This window comes from Periophthalmus magnuspinnatus, chromosome 24 (genome assembly GCF_009829125.3).
Source record: "Periophthalmus magnuspinnatus isolate fPerMag1 chromosome 24, fPerMag1.2.pri, whole genome shotgun sequence".
In the NCBI taxonomy this organism is placed as follows: Eukaryota; Metazoa; Chordata; class Actinopteri; order Gobiiformes; family Gobiidae; genus Periophthalmus; species Periophthalmus magnuspinnatus.
Genome location: NC_047149.1, coordinates 5,869,344 through 5,893,723, shown reverse-complemented (window position 1 = coordinate 5,893,723; position 24,380 = coordinate 5,869,344). Strand labels below are relative to the sequence as shown.

Genomic DNA, 24,380 nt, shown 5'->3' with positions numbered 1-24,380 from the left:
TTAATCATGAGATTAGATTAAATATCTTATTTTGTTCTTGTTTATCCAAAACACATAAGCCTAAAATGCTGTATAATATTAATATATTTTAAATGTCTCATTTATAGATAATAACCCAATAATGACAAAACACTATTTATATAGTTAAAATTTACTTTATATTTATTTCCTGCAGTACAATTCTGTTGAGCAAAGACAACAAGGCAGTTACAAAATCCAGTACACTTAACTTAAAAAGACAAAAAAGAAGTCACACCTATGGCATACGAGAATAATGCTCCTAAATGTACATCTATACAAAGAGTTTACAAATAAAATGTAAAAATTAGAGAAAAAAAGTGCAAAAAAAGAGTCAATGATATCGGCCCGACCCCACCAGTGAAACAGAGACTCACGTGGACATAAACATACTTCATTTTTCAAAAATATTTCCATCATTAGAATCTACACATCTTAAACAAAACAAAAAAGACCAGATTTTGTGATTTTGTGGTTTGTGTAACAGAAGTGGTGTCAATTTTGTGAGCCTCTTGAAGTTTAAATAAATACAATTAGTTTCCATTTACAGTTTCATGTGATAATTGTAAAGAGGTGCATTGACATATGAATAGAATACATTTAGAGAAATTTGTGGTTTGCATGTGAACTTTAGTTGAAATGTGCGAACTGGGTGCGGCTTCAAATTTGGCAAAAAAAACTAAAAAAATTTTGTTCAGTAGTGCGATATAGTGTCCCTTGAACAGAAATTGTAAATAAAAAAAAAATAAAAGAGAATAAACAAAACAGTACTGTAGAATTTCTACCTCCAACATGCTCCTTCCTGGTCCCTTTATGTTAAAACCATTTAAAACTTCAACCCATTATATTCACTCACATATTGAAAATAAATAGATAGATCTTATAGATATTTTAAAAGCAGGATACGCTATTGACACTTTTATAGCTGAAGTCTAAATTCACTAGCCACAATAGGTACGAGTTTGACTTCCTTATTACTGCTAAAAGCTTGTCAGTAAAATGCTAAATGCTAAAAAGCTTATATTGCAAGTTTGATAGCCAATAGAAACACAAGCCAATGTATGTATGTTATTGTTTAAAGGTCCTATATTACGCAAAACTGACTCTTGTGAACTTTAAGCCATGTAAAAATACTGTTACCTCCTCAAAAACGTACCCAGAGTTGTGTTTTGTTTCATCCACGTATGTTTGAGTAACCCTTTATTATTAGTCTGTCTACATCTCCAAAGCTCAAAATATTTTGTTCCATCTTGGAGTTTAAAAACACAGCTGAGTACTTCCTGTATTACCACATGACATCACGAGGTGGAACAGAGTGTTTTCTAATTGAGAGAAGAATTCAGCCTAAACATGCAGGATCTTAAACAAATGAATAAAACAAAACACAACTCCAGGTATGTTTTTGATGAGGAAACAACATAATATAGATAAAAAGATGGCATAATATGGGCCCTTTAACCCAAAGGTAATATGGAAAGTTATCATTTGTTTCAAGTGGCATTGTGGCAATATGCTCATGAAAAATTCTATTACAAATCAAGGCTAATTGGAAACTTTGAGGTGTACAGACCAAGTTGTGGTGACCAGTAATCAATGTACAAATGAAAAGTGCTAAGGCAAGATCAATTATGGCACAGTTAACCTATGAAAGCCCTGTAACAAAGAGATATCTGGTTAATTTTGCTATGTTGAAAGATACTAGAGTGGACTGCATATTGTTTAAAATGGTAAAGTAGGTCTAAATCTCTTTCAATTCCTAAGCTGCAAAACCTTCTCACTAAAGAAAGCAGCCAATAGGAGAGAGACACGGCGTTTCCTATTGGCTTACCTTGCTTAAGTGGGCGGGGTTTGGCTAAGGAATCAAGGAGTTAATGTAGGAGGCATCAGAAATGGTATTCACCCATAAGTGTCCAACATGCTGCGAATACATGACATGTTTAGGCAAAACTACTCGAGCTAAGACACTGCAATTTCTCTCTCAACGACTGAACAATTTTGGGTTGGTTGTGATGCTGCTGCTCGTTCCACAAGTACTTCTCCACAAGGTGATGGCGCTCTAGGGACCTCAGCGAATCACGTGTATGGAGCGGCGTATTCGGCAAGCTGTGCGACTGCGTCTGGCCTTTTGGGAAGTTCTGCGATCCGAAATTGCTGTTGCGGTCTGGCTCGCTTTCGTCTTCGGATCGGATCTCTACGTAATCGTCATCGTCCTCGCCATTGTCCTTGAAATTGGCTAGGTAGTTTTGCGTGGCGGTTAGAATGCTCAACGCAGAATTCCGGTTTAGAACTACGACCTGCTGCCCGTCTTGTAAGGTGATGTCCGTGCTTTCCGGAAGGCTGTTGTGCCGACCGGTGCGCCCCAAGCTCGGATAGTGTCCAGAAGACCTGTTGCTTTTAGGTTTCTTCTCTTGCTCGGCTAGCATTTTCGCAGGTAAAGACGGCGCATTGAAAGATGTATGTCTCTTAATAGTGCTATACACATGCTCCTCTTTTTCGGATGGGGCGGACACGCAGGAGCTCCAGCGCTGGGATATGGGGGTGGACTGGGATGTTTTGGAAGTGGGACTGGGGGGAATGGGAGGGCGTTGCGGGGTAGAGGAAGGGGTAGAAGAGGCGCGGAGCTGGGGGGTATCAGTAGATAGGGAGGAGATGAAGCTAGCCAGTTCGCCGTTGCTGTAGGTGGAGTGGAGCCAGTCCTGCTCAGAGGTGGTCTCAGGTAGGGAGGGGGAGGAGGAGAGGTGGGGGTGGTGGTGGTGAGGGGGGGTGGGTGTAGTGGGACCGGAGGCGGAGGATCCTGGGGGGAACATGACCTGGTCATACAGCTGGGAGTACTCGGCGATCCGTGCACCTGAGAGAGGGATCAGAAAGGATTGTGAGTTTTTATGTTGCTGTTTTTTTTTGTACATCAGACGATCTAAACCAGGTCGACTAGAGCCTTCTTGTCTCCCTATAGTTGTTATTTCTTTGCCTGAAATGTTCCACAATATGGCATCGATGTATCATGTATGCATCTCCATCAAGAAATGGTGGTGACACTACCAGGTCAAATTTTAAGTCAGATCTGTGGAGAGGCAACCCAACTCACAGTAAGAACTAAGAAAGCAAATCTTTCAGGATATTTTTTCAAAGGACAGAAATGAACCTTTCTTGAATAGCTTAAGAATGATTTTGAGCTGTATCAGAAAAGTATAAGACACATAGACTAGTATACACCCATGGACCACTATGAACCTACCTGGACAACTGAGAGATTACACAGATTACAGATTATTATTTAATATTAAAAAGGACATTCTAATTTATAAATTACAGAATGTTTTTTATTATCATCGTGGTATCGGAATCTGTATTGAGTATTGAGTCTAGACCTTAGTATCGAAATTGACTTTGACATTTTTACATTCCGCCAACACCAGTTACATTGAAGGAACTACTCTGCCAGGCTTATAATCAGGTTGTTGAGAGATACCAGTCAAATCCTCCCAATTCCAACCTTAACCTCATCTTTTGTATTACCTATAGCTGCACCTCCTTGCTTCTTCTCCTCCAAGATTGCGGCCAGGTCCTTCTGCTTCTTCTCGGCTCTGGCCCGACTACACGTGTCCCCGGGATCCATGCTCCTCATGCGCAGCAGCTGGTTTGCCTTTTTGATCTTCTGACTGTACTGCCGTGCCATCAGGAACACCCTACTTTTGGTTTTGTCCATCAGTTCCAATGGAAAGTCCACGGAATCGCCCAACAATAACGAACTCGAAGCTAGTGGCGAATCTAGATTCGCTAATTCGCTCGGGAACAAGAGGTCTTTTGAGGATGGAGACTTTGGTGGAAGTTCAACAAGGTCATCATCCTCGTCCAGTCGGAAACTGCCACTGCTAAGGCGCGCTAGCCGGTTGCGTATGCTCTTGACTGTTCCTTGCTCGGGCTCTGGCGTTGTCATAGTCGGAGTTTGACAAGTTGCGTTGGCTAGTTCCTCTTCATTTGTTACTTCAATATCGGGTATGTTGATGACTGGAATCTTAAACACTGGCGTGGAAGGCTTCCTTGAAGGAGGACTAGAAGTTTGTTGTAGACTTTTTGTTTTACTTGAAGACTTTTTCTTTGGCGAGGATTCATTAACTGGAAATGCTGCGGGTAAACGTTCAGCTTTCTTCTCGTTGATCTTGATGTAGTTTTCCAAGTCATTCCAAATCTCGTCCACCCGCTCCGACATTTTATCCCCTTTCTGTGTCAGGAACATTTCGGAAGCACTTGATGAAGATAGATCTACATCGGACGAGCAGGGATTGACATTGTTGTTTGCCTCGTCTTCAAACTGCAAACTTTCTTCAGACAGAAATCCTTTTAGACTTTCGGTCAAGTCCTGCTCTGATGCCAATAAACTGTCCCGTTCTTGTTCAATGTCAACTTTTGTGTCTTTCGTTGGTGGTTTTCTAAAACATATCGTATCATAGATATTTTCTTCCTCAACATTAATCTCAAAAGGTCTTGATTCTTGTGTTGATGACCTGTTGCTTTTCGATGACGATTCCGGTTCGATTGTTGGCACCGGGCTTTCCGCGTGTTCTTCTTTGATGTCTTTCTCCTCTAGATCTCTCCTCACCAGCCCCATATTTTTGAGATCTTGGTAGCTGATGTTGTCGTACACATTTTCAATATCATCCAGAATTAGTTGTTCAGCTGAAGAGGAAGCTGAAAGATCATTGCTTGAGGACTCTGTGTGGATGACTTCAAGATTGCTAGACTGGTCGCTTTCTGGACTTTGCTTTGCTTCTGTGGCCTTCTCCCCCGCACTACTTGCCCTACGAAGCACTCTACTCCCATTGGAGGGAGGAGGGTCCACTTGCACTGTAGGGACTTGCTCCACATGCCAGCTAACAGGTCGGGCTGTTCTAGAGGGAGACTGAGTTCGGGGTTCCGGCTCAGCGTTGCTAGCTTCAGATGGGACGAACATTTGGTAGATGTCTTCGTCCTCGTCAGGTTGCATGGTGCGCTGGCGGGTGGGGAACATGGCACGGCGTGCCCGGTGGTCCGCCCAGATGTTGTTCACTGATTGGTCAGTCTGGGTGACGATCACGGTGGGGATCGGTGAGTCGGGAGGAGTTTCGGTTACCCGCGACGACCGCCGCAGTGGAGGGTGCCGGCTGCTGTCCCGAGTGAGGGATTCTCTGGCTCTCTAAAAGAAAGGAAAAAACAGTTGATTTCAACAAGTGTGTAGCAATGTTGCAAATACATGTTCTTGAATGCCTCCTACTTTTAAGTTAACCACTATGAATATGTCATAATATTGTTTCCACGTGGAGTAGCATTTTGATTAGTTGTCCCACTATCACTATCTGAGACAAAAGCTTTGTAGTATAACCTATATTTGATAACTGTTCATAGTTAGTTATAGAATCTGCACTTTTAGATGTTATATCAGTGTTGCACAGCAATAATATTATTGGGTGTCATCTAGCTGCTCCGTGACAATTTTTTTTTTTTCTTGGACCTTTTTCTTGAGGCCATACAAGCTTGTCAAAGCCTGATCTTGTCAGATCTCAGAGGCTAAGCAAGGCCAGGCCTGGTGAGTACTTGGATAGGAGACCACCTGGAATACCAGGTGCCACAGTGGGGCACTAATGGCAAAAACTGTTGTTGTGGTCTTAGGCAAGGTACTTCACCTTGTTGGTGGTTAGTGCCTTCCTTCCTTCCTTCACCCTGCCCAAGGCAGCTGTGGCTATAGTAGTAGTGTACAACCACCATAATATAATTTTATTTATTTTTCAATATCTAATATGATTATAGTAACTGTTTAGTAACCATTTGGTCTGGTTGTTAAAGTCATATAGAAACATAAAGATATAATACACTGTACCTGTAGGTCAGCGGGGCTCATATTGAAAGCCTTCCACTGCTCAATGTTGTCCACTGAGCCCTGAGGGTTCAGCCTCTTCCTGCTGCCTTTACCAGGGACCCTCAGTTTCTTACTACCCCCCTGCACAAACACAAACCAATTCAATTTCAATTCACTATTATATAACTTACATCAAAAAGTGTTTAAACTTACGATGCCACTGTCGTCCTCATCATCAGCGTCCTGTTGGTGGGGCTCCTCCCCTTCCTCACGGTCGCTATGGTAATAGTGGTCACATGGGTCTAAGGACTCCTGTGACTGGTTGATGAGACTGCGGCTCCGCCCAATGGTGCCCAGAGCCAGCTGGGACACGGGGGACAGCAGTGTGGCCCCTAGACTGCTCCTCTGTAGAGACACAGTGCACATTTAAACTTCTGATTTATAATTTTTTAATCATATATTCTACAAAAAATGATTTACAATGAATTTAAAAGGAAATATGTAATCAAATAAATATATTAAAGGGCCTATACCTGATTTCAAACCTTGAGTCATATGTGAGTCACATATTTTAGTTTTAGTTTGAACTTTTAGCCCCACCAACTTTATACCTCTGTGATATTACACCATGACACAGAAACAACTGTCTGGAATAGTGTCATGTGGTTGTTTTCTTATAGTTCTCATATCTGATACTATTTGTATGTTTCTCTCTTCAAAATACACTATAACAGAGAATCAAGTGTCAAGGTATTGCTCGCTTAGAATAGCAAACCAGATAAAAAATCTTTAATGTGTTGGTTGCTTTAATTTGGTATATTAAAATAAATGTTAGTATTTTTGTGACTTATGCATGATCTGTACTGTATCTCAGTGTTACCTTCTCTCCATCAGAGTTGGCAGCGTTCTGCTTGGCGTTCTTCAGTAACTTGGATAAAGGCTCTGCACAGACCAAAGCAGTTGTCATATGATTAATGTTCACATTTTAAAGGAACTTGGCACCACATCACAGAGCGTCTTAAGCACAGATTTCAGACACGATAATACGTCAAATATCTAGAGCAGGGCCACTCCATGCGATGCCAAGGGCCTTACACAAACACCGCAAAAACTGACAGATACAGAGGTTAGGTAAGATGAATAAAACTATGAAATTTGCGCTGTACAGTTCTATTTTCTGAGCTATGTTAGAATGTTGTTTCCTCATCAAAAACATACCTGGAGTTGTGTTTTGTCTCATTCACACATATTTAACACACAAACCCTGCATATTTAGCCTGAGTTCTTCTCTGAAACAGAAAACACTCTGTTCCACCTTGTGATGTCATGTGACAATACAGGAAGTGCTCCACTGTGTTTTTAAATGTGTGTTTTTATTACCAATCACTACTGAACTAACTTGAAAACTACCACTTCATGTCGTCACAAGGTGGAACAGAGCATTTTGAGTTTTGGAGATGTAGACAGACTAATAATAAAAAAAGGATTACTCAAACATGTGTGAATGAAACAAACTAGTTCTGTTTGTCATGTTTTTAAGATAGTAAAAATCAGGTATTGTCTTGTTTTCAGGGAATTTATATTGGTTTTTATTTGTAATTTAATAAACATGGGGTAAAAACTGTTTATATCAAATAATCCAGCATGAAAAAAGAAACAAAAACATTTGAATTGGTTATCAGGACAATAAGTATGACCCATTATTTGGAACCGCATATAACTTATTCATCCTAGACAAGCTTTGACTATCTAAAAATTGCATGTAAAGAGTAAGTAGTACTGAGTGTGTTTGTTGTGTACCTTTCCTACGTCCTCTGCGTGGAGTAGGCCCCTCCTTAGTTTGGGGAGAGTCCTTCTTGTCTCCGTCAGGACTGTAGTGAAATCCTGGGTGGTCTACACATATTAAATTAAGGACATATTTAGATACATGCTTTTTTATTATAATGAATACAGTTAATGTGCAGGTTACTTACGCACTGCATCCATCTCCAGAATAGCTTGCTTGGCCTAGAATGAAAAAGGAAGTATGAATTGAAACCACTAGAGGGAGGTGTGGCACAGTATTGATGCAACAGGTTTGACCCTATACCTAGCAGTACATCTCAGTCTTTCAGTTTTAATCCTAATTTTTATTTTAATGAATTATTTGAATCCTTTTTTTCCCCTGCATATTTTCCATAGTTTTAGTGAAGTGGATTATGTTTTTATGTGTTTATTTCCTGTTTGACGTTTTAATTTCTGAAAATATTTTGGGCAACTGACAAAACGTGCTTCATACATCAAAATTTTTAACCATCATTATATGTTATACAATTTGCAAGTGCAAGTGCACCATGTAACTGATAGAGGATACACCACTTGCTTGTATCTGTGGAAATGTTAATGCTTTGCCACAATCTGGGATGAAAGTTACTCATCTCCATGGAGACAAGCAAGTGGCAGGTGATATCTGTGGAGAGGCGACAAACGCTACATATTTTCAATGCATTTTTGAGCAATAAAATAAAAAACAAATTGAATAAATATTGAATAAATGCAACATACAAAAGTTTAATGCCATATTTTAGAACATTCCAGGCAATGCAAAAACTCCATGGTGACAAGTAGGTGGTGTGCCTTTGACCAGAGAAGCTACATAGTGTACTTTTACACATTTAGTCATTTCAATGTACTTTCTCATGAATATATTTTAGTACTTAGGATAAAAACACTCAAAATCACATTCTACTGTCTAAATAAAGAGTGTTTTTTATGATCATCGTGGTATTAGAATCGTTATTGAGTATAGAGTCTATTCCTTAGTTTGAAACTTTAGTATCGTGACAATACCAGCCCGTACCTTGGCTGGGATCTTGGCCGGGTGGTTTTCCAGAATGAGTCTTTTGAGATGCAGGATCCACATGCGCTTGTCCTGTTGGGATTTAGCCTGTAGCGACACATCACAGAACAGAGATAGTATCAGGCATTATAGACAGTTAGAAAACCTTTACAGTCTTATGTAACACTATTATTATGCCTTCTCGTTCAGGGCACGTCCAGGAGGCTGCAGCGAAGCGCCAACAATGGGTTTATCAGCCCATAATACTCAACATGTCTGAGCACAAACGTTACAAAACAATCAAGACACCTGCGCCGTGCCAAAACTCTCTCAAACGTGTAATTATGTTATAAAAGCACACACGTCAAAAAGAAAGGGCAAAAATGAAAACAAAAATCTGTTCAAATAAATGCATTTGTCACAAAGATGTCATTTAAAAAATGTCAAAGTTTGACAAGTTTTTCTTATTAAATGTTTTACCTCTTTGTCATCTCTGTATGTCTGCTGGTTGGACTAAAATGCATTAATAAAGTACGTCCATCTATACTAAATTTGACAAAAGTAACTTAAACTTATAAACGTTTTCTGTGCCAAGTCACTCCCCCTGCAGAGCAACATCACAACACAATCAGTGTGCATCCCATTAATGAAGCTAAAGCGCATAGCATCAGGTTTGTCAAGTTGTAGTGTATTATTTTGCATCATGCTTTTGTATATTTGTGAAAAATGCCTGTGCAGGAGCATGGGTGACGTAGGTTTGTGGGCTGAACCTTGGACAGCTTCGTACTGCGAACCCCAGGAGGGTCTGAATAGGGCCCAGGAGAGATCACTAAAATACTAAAACATGCATGGATGGCACATAAAGCCTCTTCAGGCATGTTTTTGATGATGGAACAATGTTATCACATGGTTGAAAGCACAAAACAATGCTTACATAATACCCCCCTTTTAAGTGAAATTATTAACAGAGGTTGAAAAATGTGGCTTTTTAATAACTGAAATATCTATCATTACAATGATCAAATAGTATAAAGAAATTACATCCTTTTAATTATTTTGATGCTATATTTTACATGTAAACGTTCTTGTTTCTTTGCAGTACCTGAACTGTATGTTGAAGTTTTGGGTTCTTATAGTGGAACACGCTGAAACTCAGAGGCTCTTTGGGAATGACCTCCACCAACATCAAATTACAGCACTGAAATAAACACACACAGGTTAGCTTAGCATTTTTGATATTTATGCCATCATTCTACATTGGGTTAGCCTTTAGCTTGACGGACCAGAATGTGGGCTTTGTAGGTGTAGGTCTCCTCGCGTTTCTTTGTGATGAGCAGTAGTTTGTCGAACAGGAAGAGGGTGCGTTCGTTTTTGGCGCGCTGCAGCCGAAACGTTCCCTCCAGGACCAGCTCTCCGTAGCCAATCAGGTCTGGCCCTTTCCAATTCGTCAGCAAGCTCTGGATCTCCTGGAATTGCCAATAAAAAATATATGATTAAGAGCACAAAACAAAGCACAGTGCCCCTCTGTTTCGTATAGTAGTCTGTATTCACTGTGCTAATGAAGACATGTATATGGAGCCCCACAGAGAATCACAGTCTGTACCAGTCTTTAACTTACAGCCTTTACTACATTAGGTTGAAATTAGTTTAACCAATTTGCTCCAAATTGTCCTTTTCCAGCCACTGCTTAACACCTAAGATTCCAAGTCCCAGGACAAATACATATTATTGTGAGCAGTTTTTTCTTAATTATCAAGTTATAGATTCCATATTACCTGCAGAGGAATACCCTGTCATGAAAAAATAATAGTATTGAAGTTAAAAAAAAAAAAAAAAAAAAGAGACACAGCTGGGGGTTTTGCAATAGTCTTGAACAATATCCAGAGAAGAACTAGCTTGAAGCATCACATTGCACATTTTAAACATGTTCTTTACCATTAAAACTTCAGTGAAGACATTTGACATATGAAATATGAACGGCATGAATCACATACATTTCAGAACATGTTTCCAGAGCTCCAAATTACAGGGTTAGCATTAGCAGTGTTCACAGTTTTCTTTTACATAAGAGGACAATTGACTATTACTACCGCTTTGACATTTCGGCTCCCATCCAGAAGCACTCCTCCCTTTAGGCACGGGACTGGGTACTCAGTGTACTACAAATCCTAGTGCCTCAAACAAGTACCATCAAATTAGAAAATAGCTTTTGAATGGGACCCAGAACCTCATGATGTTAAAAACAATGTCCACATGACTACCTCTGAAAGCTTTTTTACCCTGGACCACTCCTGGACGAACGAGGGATTACACTCCTACTGCTCCTACTTCTCCTACTTCTCCTACTGCTCCTACTTCTCCTACTGCTCCTACTTCTCCTACTACTCCTACTACTCCTACTACTCCTACTACTCCCACTACTCTTACTACTCCTACTACTCCTACTACTCTTACTACTCTTACTACTCTTACTACTCTTACTACTCTTACTACTCTTACTACTCTTACTTCTATTTTTGCCGTTACTATATACAAATACTGACTCAGTTTCCTTTTCTGTTACTTTACCATAAACCTCTCAGCTCTGTGACATATCCACATGGAGGGGGTAATACAGAGGTACTAACTTGGACAGCCATAGTATCTCTTTCTTACCCCCATGCCTCCCCCTCACAGTCTGTACCTGCAGTCTAACAGCGTGCTCATGCTTCCGCTTCATGTCATTGATGTGCCATGCCACCCTCTGCATGGTGTCGATGGCCTCCTGGACCACCTCCAGCGTCTCCGTGTCCTTCTCCAGGTGGTTGGCGATCTCCTGTTCAATGATAAACAGTGTGAGCATCTCCACATAGGCAGGAACACTCACACTGGGGACCATATGGCTACTGGCTCTACATTTGGCCTCTCAGGTGCCAACTGTCCATAAAGATCTGCTTTTAAAAATACACAACCAAATACATTTCTATTTTACTCTGAAATGAGGGCAGTAAATGTAAAATTATAAGTGGTGTAACATAGATTATAAAATACAACCTGGAGCTGTGTTTAGTTTCTCTCACATTTTTAAACACACAAACCCTGCATATTTAGGCTATAGAGGTCTTCTCTCAAACTGAAAACACTCTGTTCCACCTTGTGTCCCAGTTTTTCACTTAGTCACTCTGACCATTTTGTTGAAAACCAAACATTTAAATGGGACCACAAATGCTCGGATTGATCACAGGCTGCTGAAAATGTGTTGTCTAAATCCACTTTGTGTTTTTTTCTCAAATTTTCAGATGATCTTAAAACTTTTTTGGGCTGTGTTTACTAATGTGTGCATTGTGTCACCATGGAAACTGCTGAACACTCCACCATACGCATACATGTACAACACCCCCCAGCGTGATATCAGTGTAAAGTAATAATGTTGTTTTCTGCTCAAAAACTTAATTGCGTTGGAGTTGTGTTTAGTTTTATTCGCACATTTTGAGCAATCCTACATTTTTAGTGCGTGTCTCCCAAAGCTAAAAAAAATGCAAAACTCTTACACACTGTGATGTCATTAGGTGTTAATCCAAGAAATGCTCCTTTATGTCCATACATCTTGATATTTTTTAATTTTTTGATCATCTGTGAATCTTGCAATATTGGCCAAATGTCCAGTTTTCACTTTAACAAATGTTGATTTATGATTTGTTTATTTTATAGAAAGAAAAAAAAAGTTGAAGAAATGTATGAAAACAAAACAATAGCCTCTCTCGTAATAGTATCTTCTGGGCTGCCTTCTAAAAGTCTTCTGAACTAATCTAATATAGAGGTCTGAACCGACTGTAACTCAATTCATTGGGAAAGCTTTTCTGTGAAATGTGATTTGATAAAAGTGGGACCCGTCTGCAGCTCAGAGGATACAGAGAGCTGTTTTGACCAAATTGTGTCAGAGCTATTTAGTTTCAAGCTAGTTCAATAAAAGTAAATGTTTAAAGACTTTTTTGGTAACCTTTTTTGTATTTAATGTTTTAAAACTTACAATGCTGCATAAAACTGATTGAAGATAAGGCTTATGCAACACTATAGTTTTTTCAGGTACTTGAAAGAAATACGTCATGTTTTTAATTAAGAAACAATGTAAACTTTGCCTGCGGTCTCCTTAAAAGGGCCTGTACTTGATTTTAATTTATTCTTGTCAAGATAAAAGCGCTTTACATAATACTTTGTTTGGCAAAAGCTGTTAAATAAGAGCAAAAAATCACGACAAACAAATTGATTGGAATGACACAGGCTCAGTGGTTAGAGCAGTGGCTTCCCTCAAACCGAAAGTTGGGGTTTTGTCGTTGTGCCCTTAGGCAAGACACGACACTACATAATATATAATTATTATTTATTATTAACTGCATAACACTATCCCAGACAGTTATTTCTGTGGCATGGTGCAATATCACAGTAAGAACTAAGTGGGCGGGGCTAAAAGTTCAACATGTTCTTGACTTGTGGTTTGAAATCGAGAACAGGCCTTTCAAAGCTGCTGTCTCTTGTCTCTCCCGGTGAGTTTTCGCAGTGGTACGTACGTGCAGTAGCAGGTGGTATTTGAGGATGCGCTGCACTGGCTTGAGCAGGTAGGAGCCCAGGGGTAGGGAGTGCTGCAGACACTCCTGCCGCTCGCGGAACAACTTGGCCAGGGCTTTGTTCCTCATGCACTCTGTGAGCACGGCCACCGACCTGTGGAGACAACACACACAAAGATATGAGGAAAACTACCAGCTGAGCCAATGATAATAAAGAAACACACAGTAGGTTAATTATCCAGCTACCAAGATCCTGGGTCTGATGTGGTATTGAGCACGGATCTGGCAGGTTACCTCCCAAAACATTGAAGCGTGCATCAGATTTTAAAGACGAATAGTGAGCCTTACTTTGTAGTTTTTGTGCAGTTAATTTATGAAAAGCAAAACTGGTTTAAGAAATAAAAATAACTTTGATGCACTGAGCGTCCAACTGAAAAACAGTGAGTTGGGTGATGGAGCAGGTCACCTTATAACCAAAAGACAAATGGTTTGATCCAAGACGTGTCCATGGGCAAGACACTTCACCCACATTGAAGTATGAATATGTTTGCTCCTCAAAGTCACTATACAATTTAGTGCAGAATTCACTCCATACTATGGGAAATTAAGCTCCTGTTAAAGCTACAGTTGTCCTGGGACAGAATGACACAAGCAAGGCTGCCAATCTGCACCATCGGCCCCTCCAACCTCCACAAACACTCACATACACACCGCATTCATACTAGACAATGTGGGTGAAGTGCCTTGCCTAAGAACACAACAACTAGAGCCACTACTGTCCCATTATGACACCTGGTCCACTGGTCTCCCATCCAAGTGCTGACCAGGCATAAGGAGTGAACTTTGGATTTGTGTTCCATTATTATAATACATTTAACAAAGAATTATTAAAATGAATAAAGTGTTTCGAAGTAAACAGGAAATATTGGGGTTTGAACCAAAACAGAGATCGTAGATTAGACTTGACACTAGCTACATACTAGATATTTTACTGGGCTACTCGGAAGTCATATTAAATCAATGTTTCCCCTGTAAATCCTATTAGGACTCAATTTTCTGGTGAGTGAACCGTCTGCCCCGCTCTTCCACTCCCCCCTGTATACATGTGTGTGTGTGTGGAACAGACACCACCCCCCCCCCTCCTCTGTGTGCGAGTGTCTGAATTCCTATGTGCTCAGAACAAGCTTGACATTGTTGTGGAGGAAACCGGAGAGAGCCAGGACATCTGCGTTGGGTCTGCCTAACGTGTGTGCCCTTCAGTGGGGTCACCAGCTGCGGAGAGCCTGGGGTACGAGCGGTTCACTTTCCGACACTGGGGGACAATAAGCGTTTCATACGAGCGCCAACACAATCATGACCCAAAATAGGATGCGAGGGGAAAGTCCAGATAAATGTGCAGGCCTATATTAGAATCAAGTTTGGACTAGCTGGCTCAAAGTCAAACTCATCAATGTGTTCCATCTTTCTATTGATGCTTTGCACTGACGTCGCTCTGAGGGTGTTCTGCGTGCATGTTCGGATCTTCAGATGTTACCGTGGTGACGCAATGCAGGAAAAACTGTTGGCTATATGAGGAAGAGACTTGTTTAACAGCAGAAATCAGCTCAACTGTTGTAGCTCCAACTAAATCAGTTCTTTATTCTCAGATTATGTTAAAACAGCTCTGATTAAAATCCTGAGTAACAGCAGACAGACCAGTGCCTATAGTTAGCATCACAACCCCAGGGAATGTTGATGACATCAGCGGCAATGTGGCAATATAATGAAGACTACAATTTATTTTTTTGTCTTTGGGATATTTTTCTGACCGCGGCGTCGTAAAGTTTGAGAAGCTTAAGCCAAGTCCCACATATTACAAGCGTGGAGTTACATATGAAAGTAATTTTGTCCTGTCAATAATAAGAGGCTCTGACCCCAAAAAAGAATAAAAATAAAACCGCTGCGTGCTGTCTGGCTGTTTTACTGCATGATAAATCAGGAATTGCTTGGTTATCATGCTAGTTGTTTGCTGTGAGGGTAAACTGCTCTCATCTCAGAGTTATGAAAAGCATGTGCTGCAGTATGATTAGATTGAATGACCGAGTTCCATTTTTCTTTTTTTTTTAAGCAAAATTGTGTTTGGTAGAAAAAGGGTGAAGTGCAACTTGTGCAAAAAGACAATTTCCTTTGGTTTACAGTCTGCGTCTGGACAAGCAGAGCCTTTATGCAACATTTTATTTTACATTTGCCTATTTCTAAATACTATGTTTTACTTTATTGTTTCACCTTTATCATTCAACTCATGCTTTCCCAATTTAGTAAACTATAGAGTGATAAAACTAAACAGTTAAACATTTGTGTGCTCAAACTTCCTTTAACTTTGAAACTGTCTAATACAACTACTGCACAGAATGAACTTTACAAATATTGGGTTAGGCCTACTACAACCAGCACCTGTAGGCAATGTTGGAAGGTAATGAAGTAAAAGTAGTGAAGTGCTGTACTTAACAAATTTTAGGTATCTGTACTTAACTTAAGAACATTTTAAAGTGGATTCTTTTTACATTTGAGAGCAGTATCTGTACTTTCTACTCCACTACATTTTTGAACAGAACTGAAAAGTGAAAGTATTTTTTTTTTTTATTATTGTCTGAAACCTGCTGAAAAGAGGGTTTATTTTTAACACATTCGCAGTTTGAGCAACAAACATATACAGAAAAAAAAGTATTCAGTTGTTTCTGTTGAACAAAATTCAGATCAAATCTTTATCAAAATCACTACATTGAAGCTCTATTAGATCTGAAAATAAACAAAATAATTTGGATGAAAAATGGATACTTTAATACCTTTACTTAAGTTGATTTTTTCATGTGATATTTATACTTGTATTTTTTTTGCTCCAGTATCTGTACTGTAATAAAAGTAATAAAATGGAGTACTTGTTCCACCACAGTCTGTAGGCTAATAAGCATACAAAAGTACCACTGTGTTTTGAATAGGCCTGTTAGCTTTATTCTCTATGTGAGGACAGACCGGTGTCACATTTCTCACAGTATATGGCCAATTAGCTTAGTCTGACAACAACAGTGCTTCCTAATTCTCTCTCATTACACCGTCATTGTTTGCTCTCCACGTGCCACAGGTGAAGATGTTAGCATATCTCCTTTTAGCATCAGCCCTAGCATCACGTTTCAACCTATTTATGCTACCACAATATACAGACCCACACAAAGAACCCCGTACAAGCTAGCCCCGCAGGTGTGCTACGGCTAAATAAAGCATTAGCCGTGTTAGCTTGAGGCCTACAGTACAATACGGCACTGTCAGTGTGCAGGCTGTAAGTCTGTCAATGGGGAGAAGATAATAGAAAGTAAATGGAGCAGGGAGGAGGGCAGTGTGCTAAAGTCTTTCAGGCAAAACTGACGCTAGACAAGACGACTCCTGCCACTGTAAGTCCAGATCCAAAGTTGCACAAGTGGGTCAGAGGGCAGGGTAAACGATCCAAACTCCAACAAAAAAAATTAAAAAATACATAAACAAAGCTAAACTATTACACTACTTTTATTTTGCGAAAGTGATGCTTGTTACAATATAGGGTCCGTAAAAGGCCTGTAAGTTCTATAGTTTTGAACGGGAAGTTAATTGTCTCAGTTCTGTTATCATTATGCAACCATCCATTTTCTTCCACTTATCCAGGGCCGAGTCGCGGGGGCAGCAGTCTAAGCAGGGACTCCCAGACTTCCCACACGCCAGACACGTCCTCCAGCTCCTCCGATGAGACCCCAAGGCGTTCCCAGGCCAGCTGAGAGACATAGTCCCTCTAGCGTGTCCTGGATCTTTCCCCGGTGGGACATGGTTAAGACATACTTATACTTATAAATGTATTCTCTGCAGTTAACCCATCAGCCAGTGCTGCTGGGTTAAACCTGTCAGGAGCGGTTTAACCCATCTCCAGATCTTAAGCTAGTCTTGGTCAGGACTACCTTAGCTGGAGGATTTGGCCTATTGTGCATGTTTTGGGTTTGGAGTTCAGAGTACTCAGAGGAAACCCACCCAGAGAAAGATGCAAACTCCGCCCAGAAAGGATAATTGAACCTGGAACCTTCTTGCTGTGAAGCGTGAGTGTTGGAGCCTATATTTTGCAACTGTTAATTGAACAAATTGGTTTGAAAAAGCTTATTATACATTGAAATAAAGTAAATTTTATGTAGTTCAGGGTACAGTTTTATTTAATCTGTTTGGCTTTCATGGCCAAGTTAGCTTAGTCAGAACTAAACCGGGTCTAATACAGGCTTAATCCAGGTCTAACACAGGAATAACAACCAACCATAGGCTTTATATTGTGTCATCCTTCTAGTTCAACCAGATGAGCACACTTGTAAACTACCCTTGATTAACTCCAGAATCCGACTGAACCAAGAGTGCACATATTACCCCCCCCCCGCCTCTTTCCCAGAGCTCATCCGGGAGCAGACTCTTGGACAATAGGAGATATGAGCCGTTGATGGAGGTATGCAAAGTACAGTAGGGCGGAGGATCAGGTGACAGCAGTGCATGATGGGACGACAGATACAGAGCAGGCCCGTTGTTTAGAGAGAGGAAAGGAGGGCACTACATAAACAGGACGGGGAGGGGGTGAGGAAGAGGAGGCTCACCGAGGGTAGTTGGTGCAGTACTGGGTGTAGATGTGGAAGTCTTCACTCTGGAAACGAAAAAGAGGAGAAAGTTAGATGGATGCTAATTATTTTATGTTTTGCATTTTATGCTTTATAACTTGGGTTGAGCAAAAAGTGAAATAGCTAAATTTTGGGGTGGTTATACGCACACGCACACACACACACACACACACGCACCCGCACGCATACACAAATAATAATGATAATTTTTGTTTTGATCAGCACCACAGAGTGAATAAAAGAGTTTTCTTATTAAAATGCATTGAAACTCATCTGTACAGCTTGGAATATATAGGCCATCTTTATTTAAGCTCCATTCTAGCTTGAACTGATCCAAAAATGTATTATATGTGCATAGATTCAAAATCCTCAAAGTATCCACCCTTGGCCTTCTCTCAGTGAGCTTCATAATGAACTCTCCTAAATAGTTTTCACTTCACAGCTGTGCCTTGTTAGGGTCAAGAAATGCCAAAAGTGCAGAGCAGTGATCAAAGCAAATGGTGGCTATTTAAAAATGTGTTTATTCATAGTTTTGATGCCTCCAGTCTGAATCTACAATGTAAATAATCATGAAAATAAAGAACGAACATAAGGTAGTGTAAATTGGTAGTTTAAATTTTGTTTGAAAATTTAAATTTCGAAGGTATCAATGCGCAAAATCAACATATGGTGAAATATTCTGCAAAAAGTTTATTTGAGTGCATATAACTTACTAAACTCCAAAGTGGATTTTTGTATTAACTACGATAGAAAAGAAAGGAAATAACTACAATGGTTCCAGAGGGTCAGAACTCAAATCGGGGACACCAGACACATAAATTCAGTCCAGCTACATTGTTACCAAACTATTTCAATATTAGCAATAAATGGGCAGTTCACAATGGCAGACATAACAAAACCTTACACTATTTAAAATTCCACTTCCACATGGCTTAAGTTTCATAAAAATACCACTACATCCATTGTGACGACATGAATACACAATTATCAACACTTTCTCTAGAATACATTCACTCTGAGTCAAAACTGTTTCCTTCCTACAGAGAGTTATGGCCTGTTAACTGCTCATATTTAGATTAGTGTGACCCATTACATGTGTATTCTACGAAAACTTTGAAAAACAAGAAAGCAAAACATCGTAATCCATTACCAACTCAGTCTGAGAATGTGTTTTTATTACCTCCATGATGTGAATTTACTGTGACGAGGAAAACCTTAGAGCCATTTGCAAGTGTAGTCAAATAAACCATTCATAAAATAGTCCACAGTAGGGCGTTTGCATTTTTTCACATCTCACTGGCTGCATATTCTGTCTATAATGGTACAGTACACAACTGTGAGCAGTAATTACTTGGTTCAGTTATATACATGCCTCAGTATGTTTATTTAAACAAATTATACTTAAATAGATGCATAACTTGGTCTTTTGTGTAATCCTTCAGTTGTCCAGTTATGATCCATAGTAATTTTGTCATCTGGTTTTCGTTGCTTATCTCTCTTATAACTTCAGAACTGAACATTAATAACAGACAAATCAGGCGCCTTTTTTCCCCAAGGTCGCTCCCTCTAGCAGTAGCAAGACGGTTTCAGTGACAGCGCTCTAGATTGGCTCTTTGGTTGCTATGATACTTGTGGTCAGAATTCCAAATATGGAATTTGGTTCTAAATTCTCCCATATTACTGCTCTAGACTCTATGAGCTTCATTTGACTGGAGCAGAAGATTATGGGTGACATCACACTCCCTTAGTCCAATTTGCAATTTGTATCTCCTCTCCCCTCTGATAACAGCAGCTCTTAGATTCACAGTAGATCAGCTGAAAGGTGAGACAGTGTGATCATTCCTTCTAATTGAAAGTGCTGGTAGGTGATGATTAGCCTGGCTCTGTAGAGTCTATAGTCTAACATGTAAGGCTTATAATTTAGCCCTCACACATTTCTCTGTCTACATCAAAACAGCAGACAGAGAGAGCACTATCAAAGAGGGGCTTAGGAGACTTCAATAAGGGGCCATGGTACAAAGTACACAGGAACCTTTGTTTTCAGTATCCATGTCTTCACTTTTTGTCACATTTGTATTTGCTTTTATTACTTTCGACTATGTGTCTTGCCCAAGAACACAACAACAACAACTGGATTTTTTTAATCATCATCTTCAGATCTTTTAATAACTTTTATGCATCCAAGTAGTTTCAGTTCTGCCACAGCTCTGGTAAGCGACTGGTTTAAATATCTCTCAGAAGGGAGGCATTATCTACACTGAAGATGTGTATTGTCAGGAGTATCTGTTGCTTGTTAAGTACATTGAACTAGCCAAAAATAGAAATAAAAAAGTGCTTATTCTTCACTTGGATAGAAAGCCACAGCTGCCTTGAGGCAACTCACACAAACACATCTACAGATCTGTACCATCTGCTTTTCTGACCGCCACCATGTCATGATAAATATTATATTGACTTATGTTATGTTAGATGAAACAATCATTTTTGGGGGTCAATATTTATCATGGGGACTTTTTCTTCATACTAGTGGGAACATTTTGATTATTTTTCTGCACTTTGATCAGATTTGAGCTGTAGGAGTTTGGATTATGAACCTCTATGACTCATAGCACAAACTAACTACTTAAATGTCTCTTATTTATTTAGTGCAGTTCACATTTTTAACAATAACAATATTTAGAATCATTTTCTGGGGATAATTCTGCTTTAGGGTTTGCACAGCTCTCACTCAGTGTAGCTCTTTAGACCTCGCCAATAAACAGAAACTGTAAACAAACAGGTGTGTTATTTTCAGTGTAGTTAGCTCCTCCCTTCACACAGATATAAGGACGTGTCCAGCAGTAATCTGACCAGAACTGAAGAAGCAGCTTAGATGAGCAGTGGAATGTCTTCACTCAAAACCTCTTATCCAGATTGACAGATTTAAATTTTTCTTTTGCTTTAGGGTTTGGGTTCAATATTATCGTTTATCATCTATATTCACTTGAGCAATATATCGTACTTGACCACCATGACCAGTGAATGACCATCACTCAGAAACACAATCACAGAGGCAAATCTTACCCAAGGACATATGAGTAACTTTCTAATACAAATATGTACAGTTTTTCTTGCTCACATCTGAAGATGGCTCACAGCTAACAGTCGAAACAAATAACAAGGTAATAACATATTTTTGACAATCTATTTTACTTTATACCAATTTTCAGTCCCAGGATTTCACAGAGGATACAGGATTTCACGATACAAAGCCCTTCTCCCCATGGGCTATGTAGTATTCACTTCTTATTTCCTGCACAGCAAAACACTTTCTAAACATTATTTATTATGAGTGTCCAAAAAAGTCATATCCAAAAATAACTTAAATAACATGAGAGTCTAAATGAGCTCCCAAACAGCAGGGGGTCCCAGGAAGACAGAGACTTATATCAGCAAAAACATCATTATACAAACAGGATACAGCCTCACGCATCACTAGGAGCCTGGCATAGAACCACGTGTGCTATGCTAATGCTAATGCTATGTGGCGGGAGCTAAACAGTTGTATTGTAAGTCATTTGTCGTGAAGAGAACACACAGAGTCAGCAGTGCCCCAGGTGCTTGTGGGAAATGGAGTAAATTGAAGAGCAGAGTTGACTTGTGTGTCTCCAGCAGTCTGCAGCCACAAATCTAAACACAACCAGATGTGCCACCCGACCCCCGTCCACTTCTGATGACACGTACAGGCCAGTTCAATGTATATGCAAATACTCAAGTGCTCAATGTAAGCATTTTTAATAACTTTAATATTCCTAAAATACCGTTATAGCCTCTACTTTCTATACCTTTTACAGTAACAACTACACTTGTAACTTGTAGTAGTAACAGACTTGCATAGTAATGATAATTATTAGTAGTGATTGGTAGTTAAATAAATAATAGTAATTAGCTTTAGTTGCAGTAGTAGTAGCAGAAGCTGCAGTAATAGTAGTGGCAGTAGTAATAGTAGCAGTAGAAGTAGTAATAGCAGCAGAAGCAGTAGTAGTAGCTGTAGTAGTGGTAGATGTCTGTGTAGACCCTCAGTCGTCCAGGTCTGACCCATAGCAAACAACAAAGTAAAATCTGTCAACTGGACAAATCAGCTGTTTACAGTTTCAGTGTAGTTAGCCCCTCCCCTCAGATAGATTTAAGACAGTGGCCACCAGCATTCTGACCAGAACTGAAGAAGAGGTTTGGATGAGCAGCAAAACGTCTTCACTCCTACAACGATTTGTCCAGTTGACAGATTTAACTTTGTCGTTTGCTATGTAGTAGCTGTAGTAGAAGTAGCAGTAGTAGTAATAGTAGTGGCAGTAGCAGTAGGTAGTAGTAGCAGTAGTAGTAGTAGCAGCAGTAGCAGTAAGTAGTAGTAGAAGCAGTAGCAGTAGTAGCAGTAAGTAGTAGTAGTAGCAGTAGTAGCAGTAATAGTAGTATGTAGCAATAGTAGTGGTGTAAATGCAACAGTCTCTACTTCAACATACTCTTCCATAATTGCAGCAAAACTTATACAGTGGATATCCGGAAAGTTGGTCCCACTTGGAAAAACAATCCTACCAAAAGCAGGAAACCTTGAAGTAACCAAAGTGTACGATATACTGTGTCTCAGGAAGTATATATTCTCTACATGATTATATAATAAAGTCCTTCGCCTCCGCCTGAGAGCTGAGGCCGTGTCCGTGTAGAGCCTCTAATGACAGACTGCACTTCCCTACTGTGGAACAAACATGACCAAATGGACTGCAGCTATATGCACAACATGGCTTTTATGAAATTATGTCATATAATTTGCACAGAAGAAGTGTGGACTCCCCGCTGATGCTCTGACAAATTAAGGAGTTCAAATATGGCAAAAAACAATAACGAAACATGGACGATATAGAGCTGAACACTGGACAGAAACCTACAGCTAACGTAAGAAGGGTTTGAACAGGGCCCAGGAGAGATCGCTAAAATACTCAAACATGCATGGATGACATCTAAAACATCTTCAACCATGTTTTTGATGAGTAAACAACTTTATAACATGGCAGAAAGCTAAAGGATGTAGCATAATAGCCCATTTTTAAAGTGACACATTATGCAACCATATTATATTGTCCCCTTGCCAAAAACATACCCGGAGTTGTACTTTGCTTCATTCACACTTATTCTGTTCATTCCAATCATTGTTATCCCTAAGCACTCAAAAATGTTCACTTTGCATTTTGCCAGGATTGTTGTGTCACAGGTAAAAATACAGACTTCTACCATAAGCGCTGGACTCTTTCTATAGTCTAAGTTGTGTTCACAACAAATGCATGGCTCTATTAGCATAGAATTCACGTTGTCTAAGGGCTTTGTTTGTTTATTTTCCCATTGTTCATTCTCTTTGCTGACAGTAGAGGGAGCTCCAATGCCTAAATGCCTCACTGGAAATGGAGGTGTAGTTTATATAAATATGCGTTTATCAAATGTAAACATTATTTTGAAATACTTATCCCAAGGAGCCTAAAAGCGTGTCTAAAGCCACAAGAATGCAAAATATGTGTTCTTTAAAAACAAATAAGCACTTCTTGAATTACTACCTAATGACATCATAACATGGACTCAAGCTTTTATTTTATTTTTTTTGAGCTCTGAAAACTGAGTCCAACTGAATGCAGTAGATTACTAAGGCATGTGTGACTGAATCAAAACAACTCCATTATTATTTTTGATGAGAAAACAATGCTAAAAGTTCAGAAAAATTGAGTTGGCATATTACAGGATCTTTAAGTATAATAAAACGAGAATAGCTTTAAACCAAGACAAATTCCAATAATTAAACATGAAGCAATCTATTTTTTGGAAAAATACCACCCACTGCACCATATGATTTACAGGAAAACTCCATCAGTTTTGAAAGCCAGATTAAATTGTAAAAGCAGAATTTTTCAAGAATAGACTGGTCATAGTGACTCACATGTAGGAGGTAGGACTTGGAAGATTACGAGTGAAAAAACAACAACCAAAAAACCCTACGTAAACCAATACCCCATAGTCAGCAAGTACCAACCCATAAACACATCCAGCTTCGCTCAACAGAATGAAAGACAGTTAGGTAATTCTCAGAAAAAAAGATTTACAACTGGGCCAGTGCCTTCTTGCTTTGTGATTTGTAGCTATGCGGACAAAAGAAAAGCATTAGCTAAAGCATCAATGTGTGTGTGGATAGTGACAGAAGACTTCAGTGGTTTGGCAGGGCCTTAGCAACTGTGGCTAACCTATAATAACACAAAGGAGCTAACGGCTAATGGATAAGTATTGGGTTACCAGAGGCTAACCTGGGGAAACAATATAAGCGAGGGATCAGTGTTGAGAGGAAGTTAAGTAAAGTTAAATTCCAGTAAATGGGGAGCAGCTTTGGGCATCAACAGTAAAATATAATATGACAAAAGACAACAATAAGACACTGTAATGGTGCTCTGTGGGTTGGTTATTTAGATTGGAGAGGAGTTTGAATACCCTAAATGGGG

General features: G+C 39.6%; 1 protein-coding gene across 2 annotated transcripts in view; it reads right to left on the bottom strand.

Annotated features, from left to right (window-relative positions):
• Positions 1-140: 140 nt before the first annotated feature.
• LOC117392742 (pleckstrin homology domain-containing family G member 1) overlaps positions 141-24,380 on the bottom strand; it is a 76,593-nt gene continuing 52,353 nt past the window's right edge. Inside the window, exons 5-17 of one of the 2 annotated variants that reach the window (XM_033990875.2) lie at positions 17,848-17,894; positions 13,217-13,367; positions 11,353-11,484; positions 9,953-10,135; positions 9,772-9,867; positions 8,691-8,777; positions 7,825-7,858; positions 7,652-7,744; positions 6,732-6,793; positions 6,065-6,256; positions 5,873-5,992; positions 3,535-5,191; positions 141-2,866 (exon numbers count right to left, since the gene is read on the bottom strand). In XM_033990875.2, coding sequence (XP_033846766.1) covers positions 1,956-2,866; positions 3,535-5,191; positions 5,873-5,992; positions 6,065-6,256; positions 6,732-6,793; positions 7,652-7,744; positions 7,825-7,858; positions 8,691-8,777; positions 9,772-9,867; positions 9,953-10,135; positions 11,353-11,484; positions 13,217-13,367; positions 17,848-17,894 — 3,765 coding nt within the window. In that variant the 3' untranslated portion in view covers positions 141-1,955. The remainder of the gene's footprint in view (positions 2,867-3,534; positions 5,192-5,872; positions 5,993-6,064; positions 6,257-6,731; positions 6,794-7,651; positions 7,745-7,824; positions 7,859-8,690; positions 8,778-9,771; positions 9,868-9,952; positions 10,136-11,352; positions 11,485-13,216; positions 13,368-17,847; positions 17,895-24,380) is intronic. The other variant, XM_033990876.2, reaches the window with a different exon arrangement.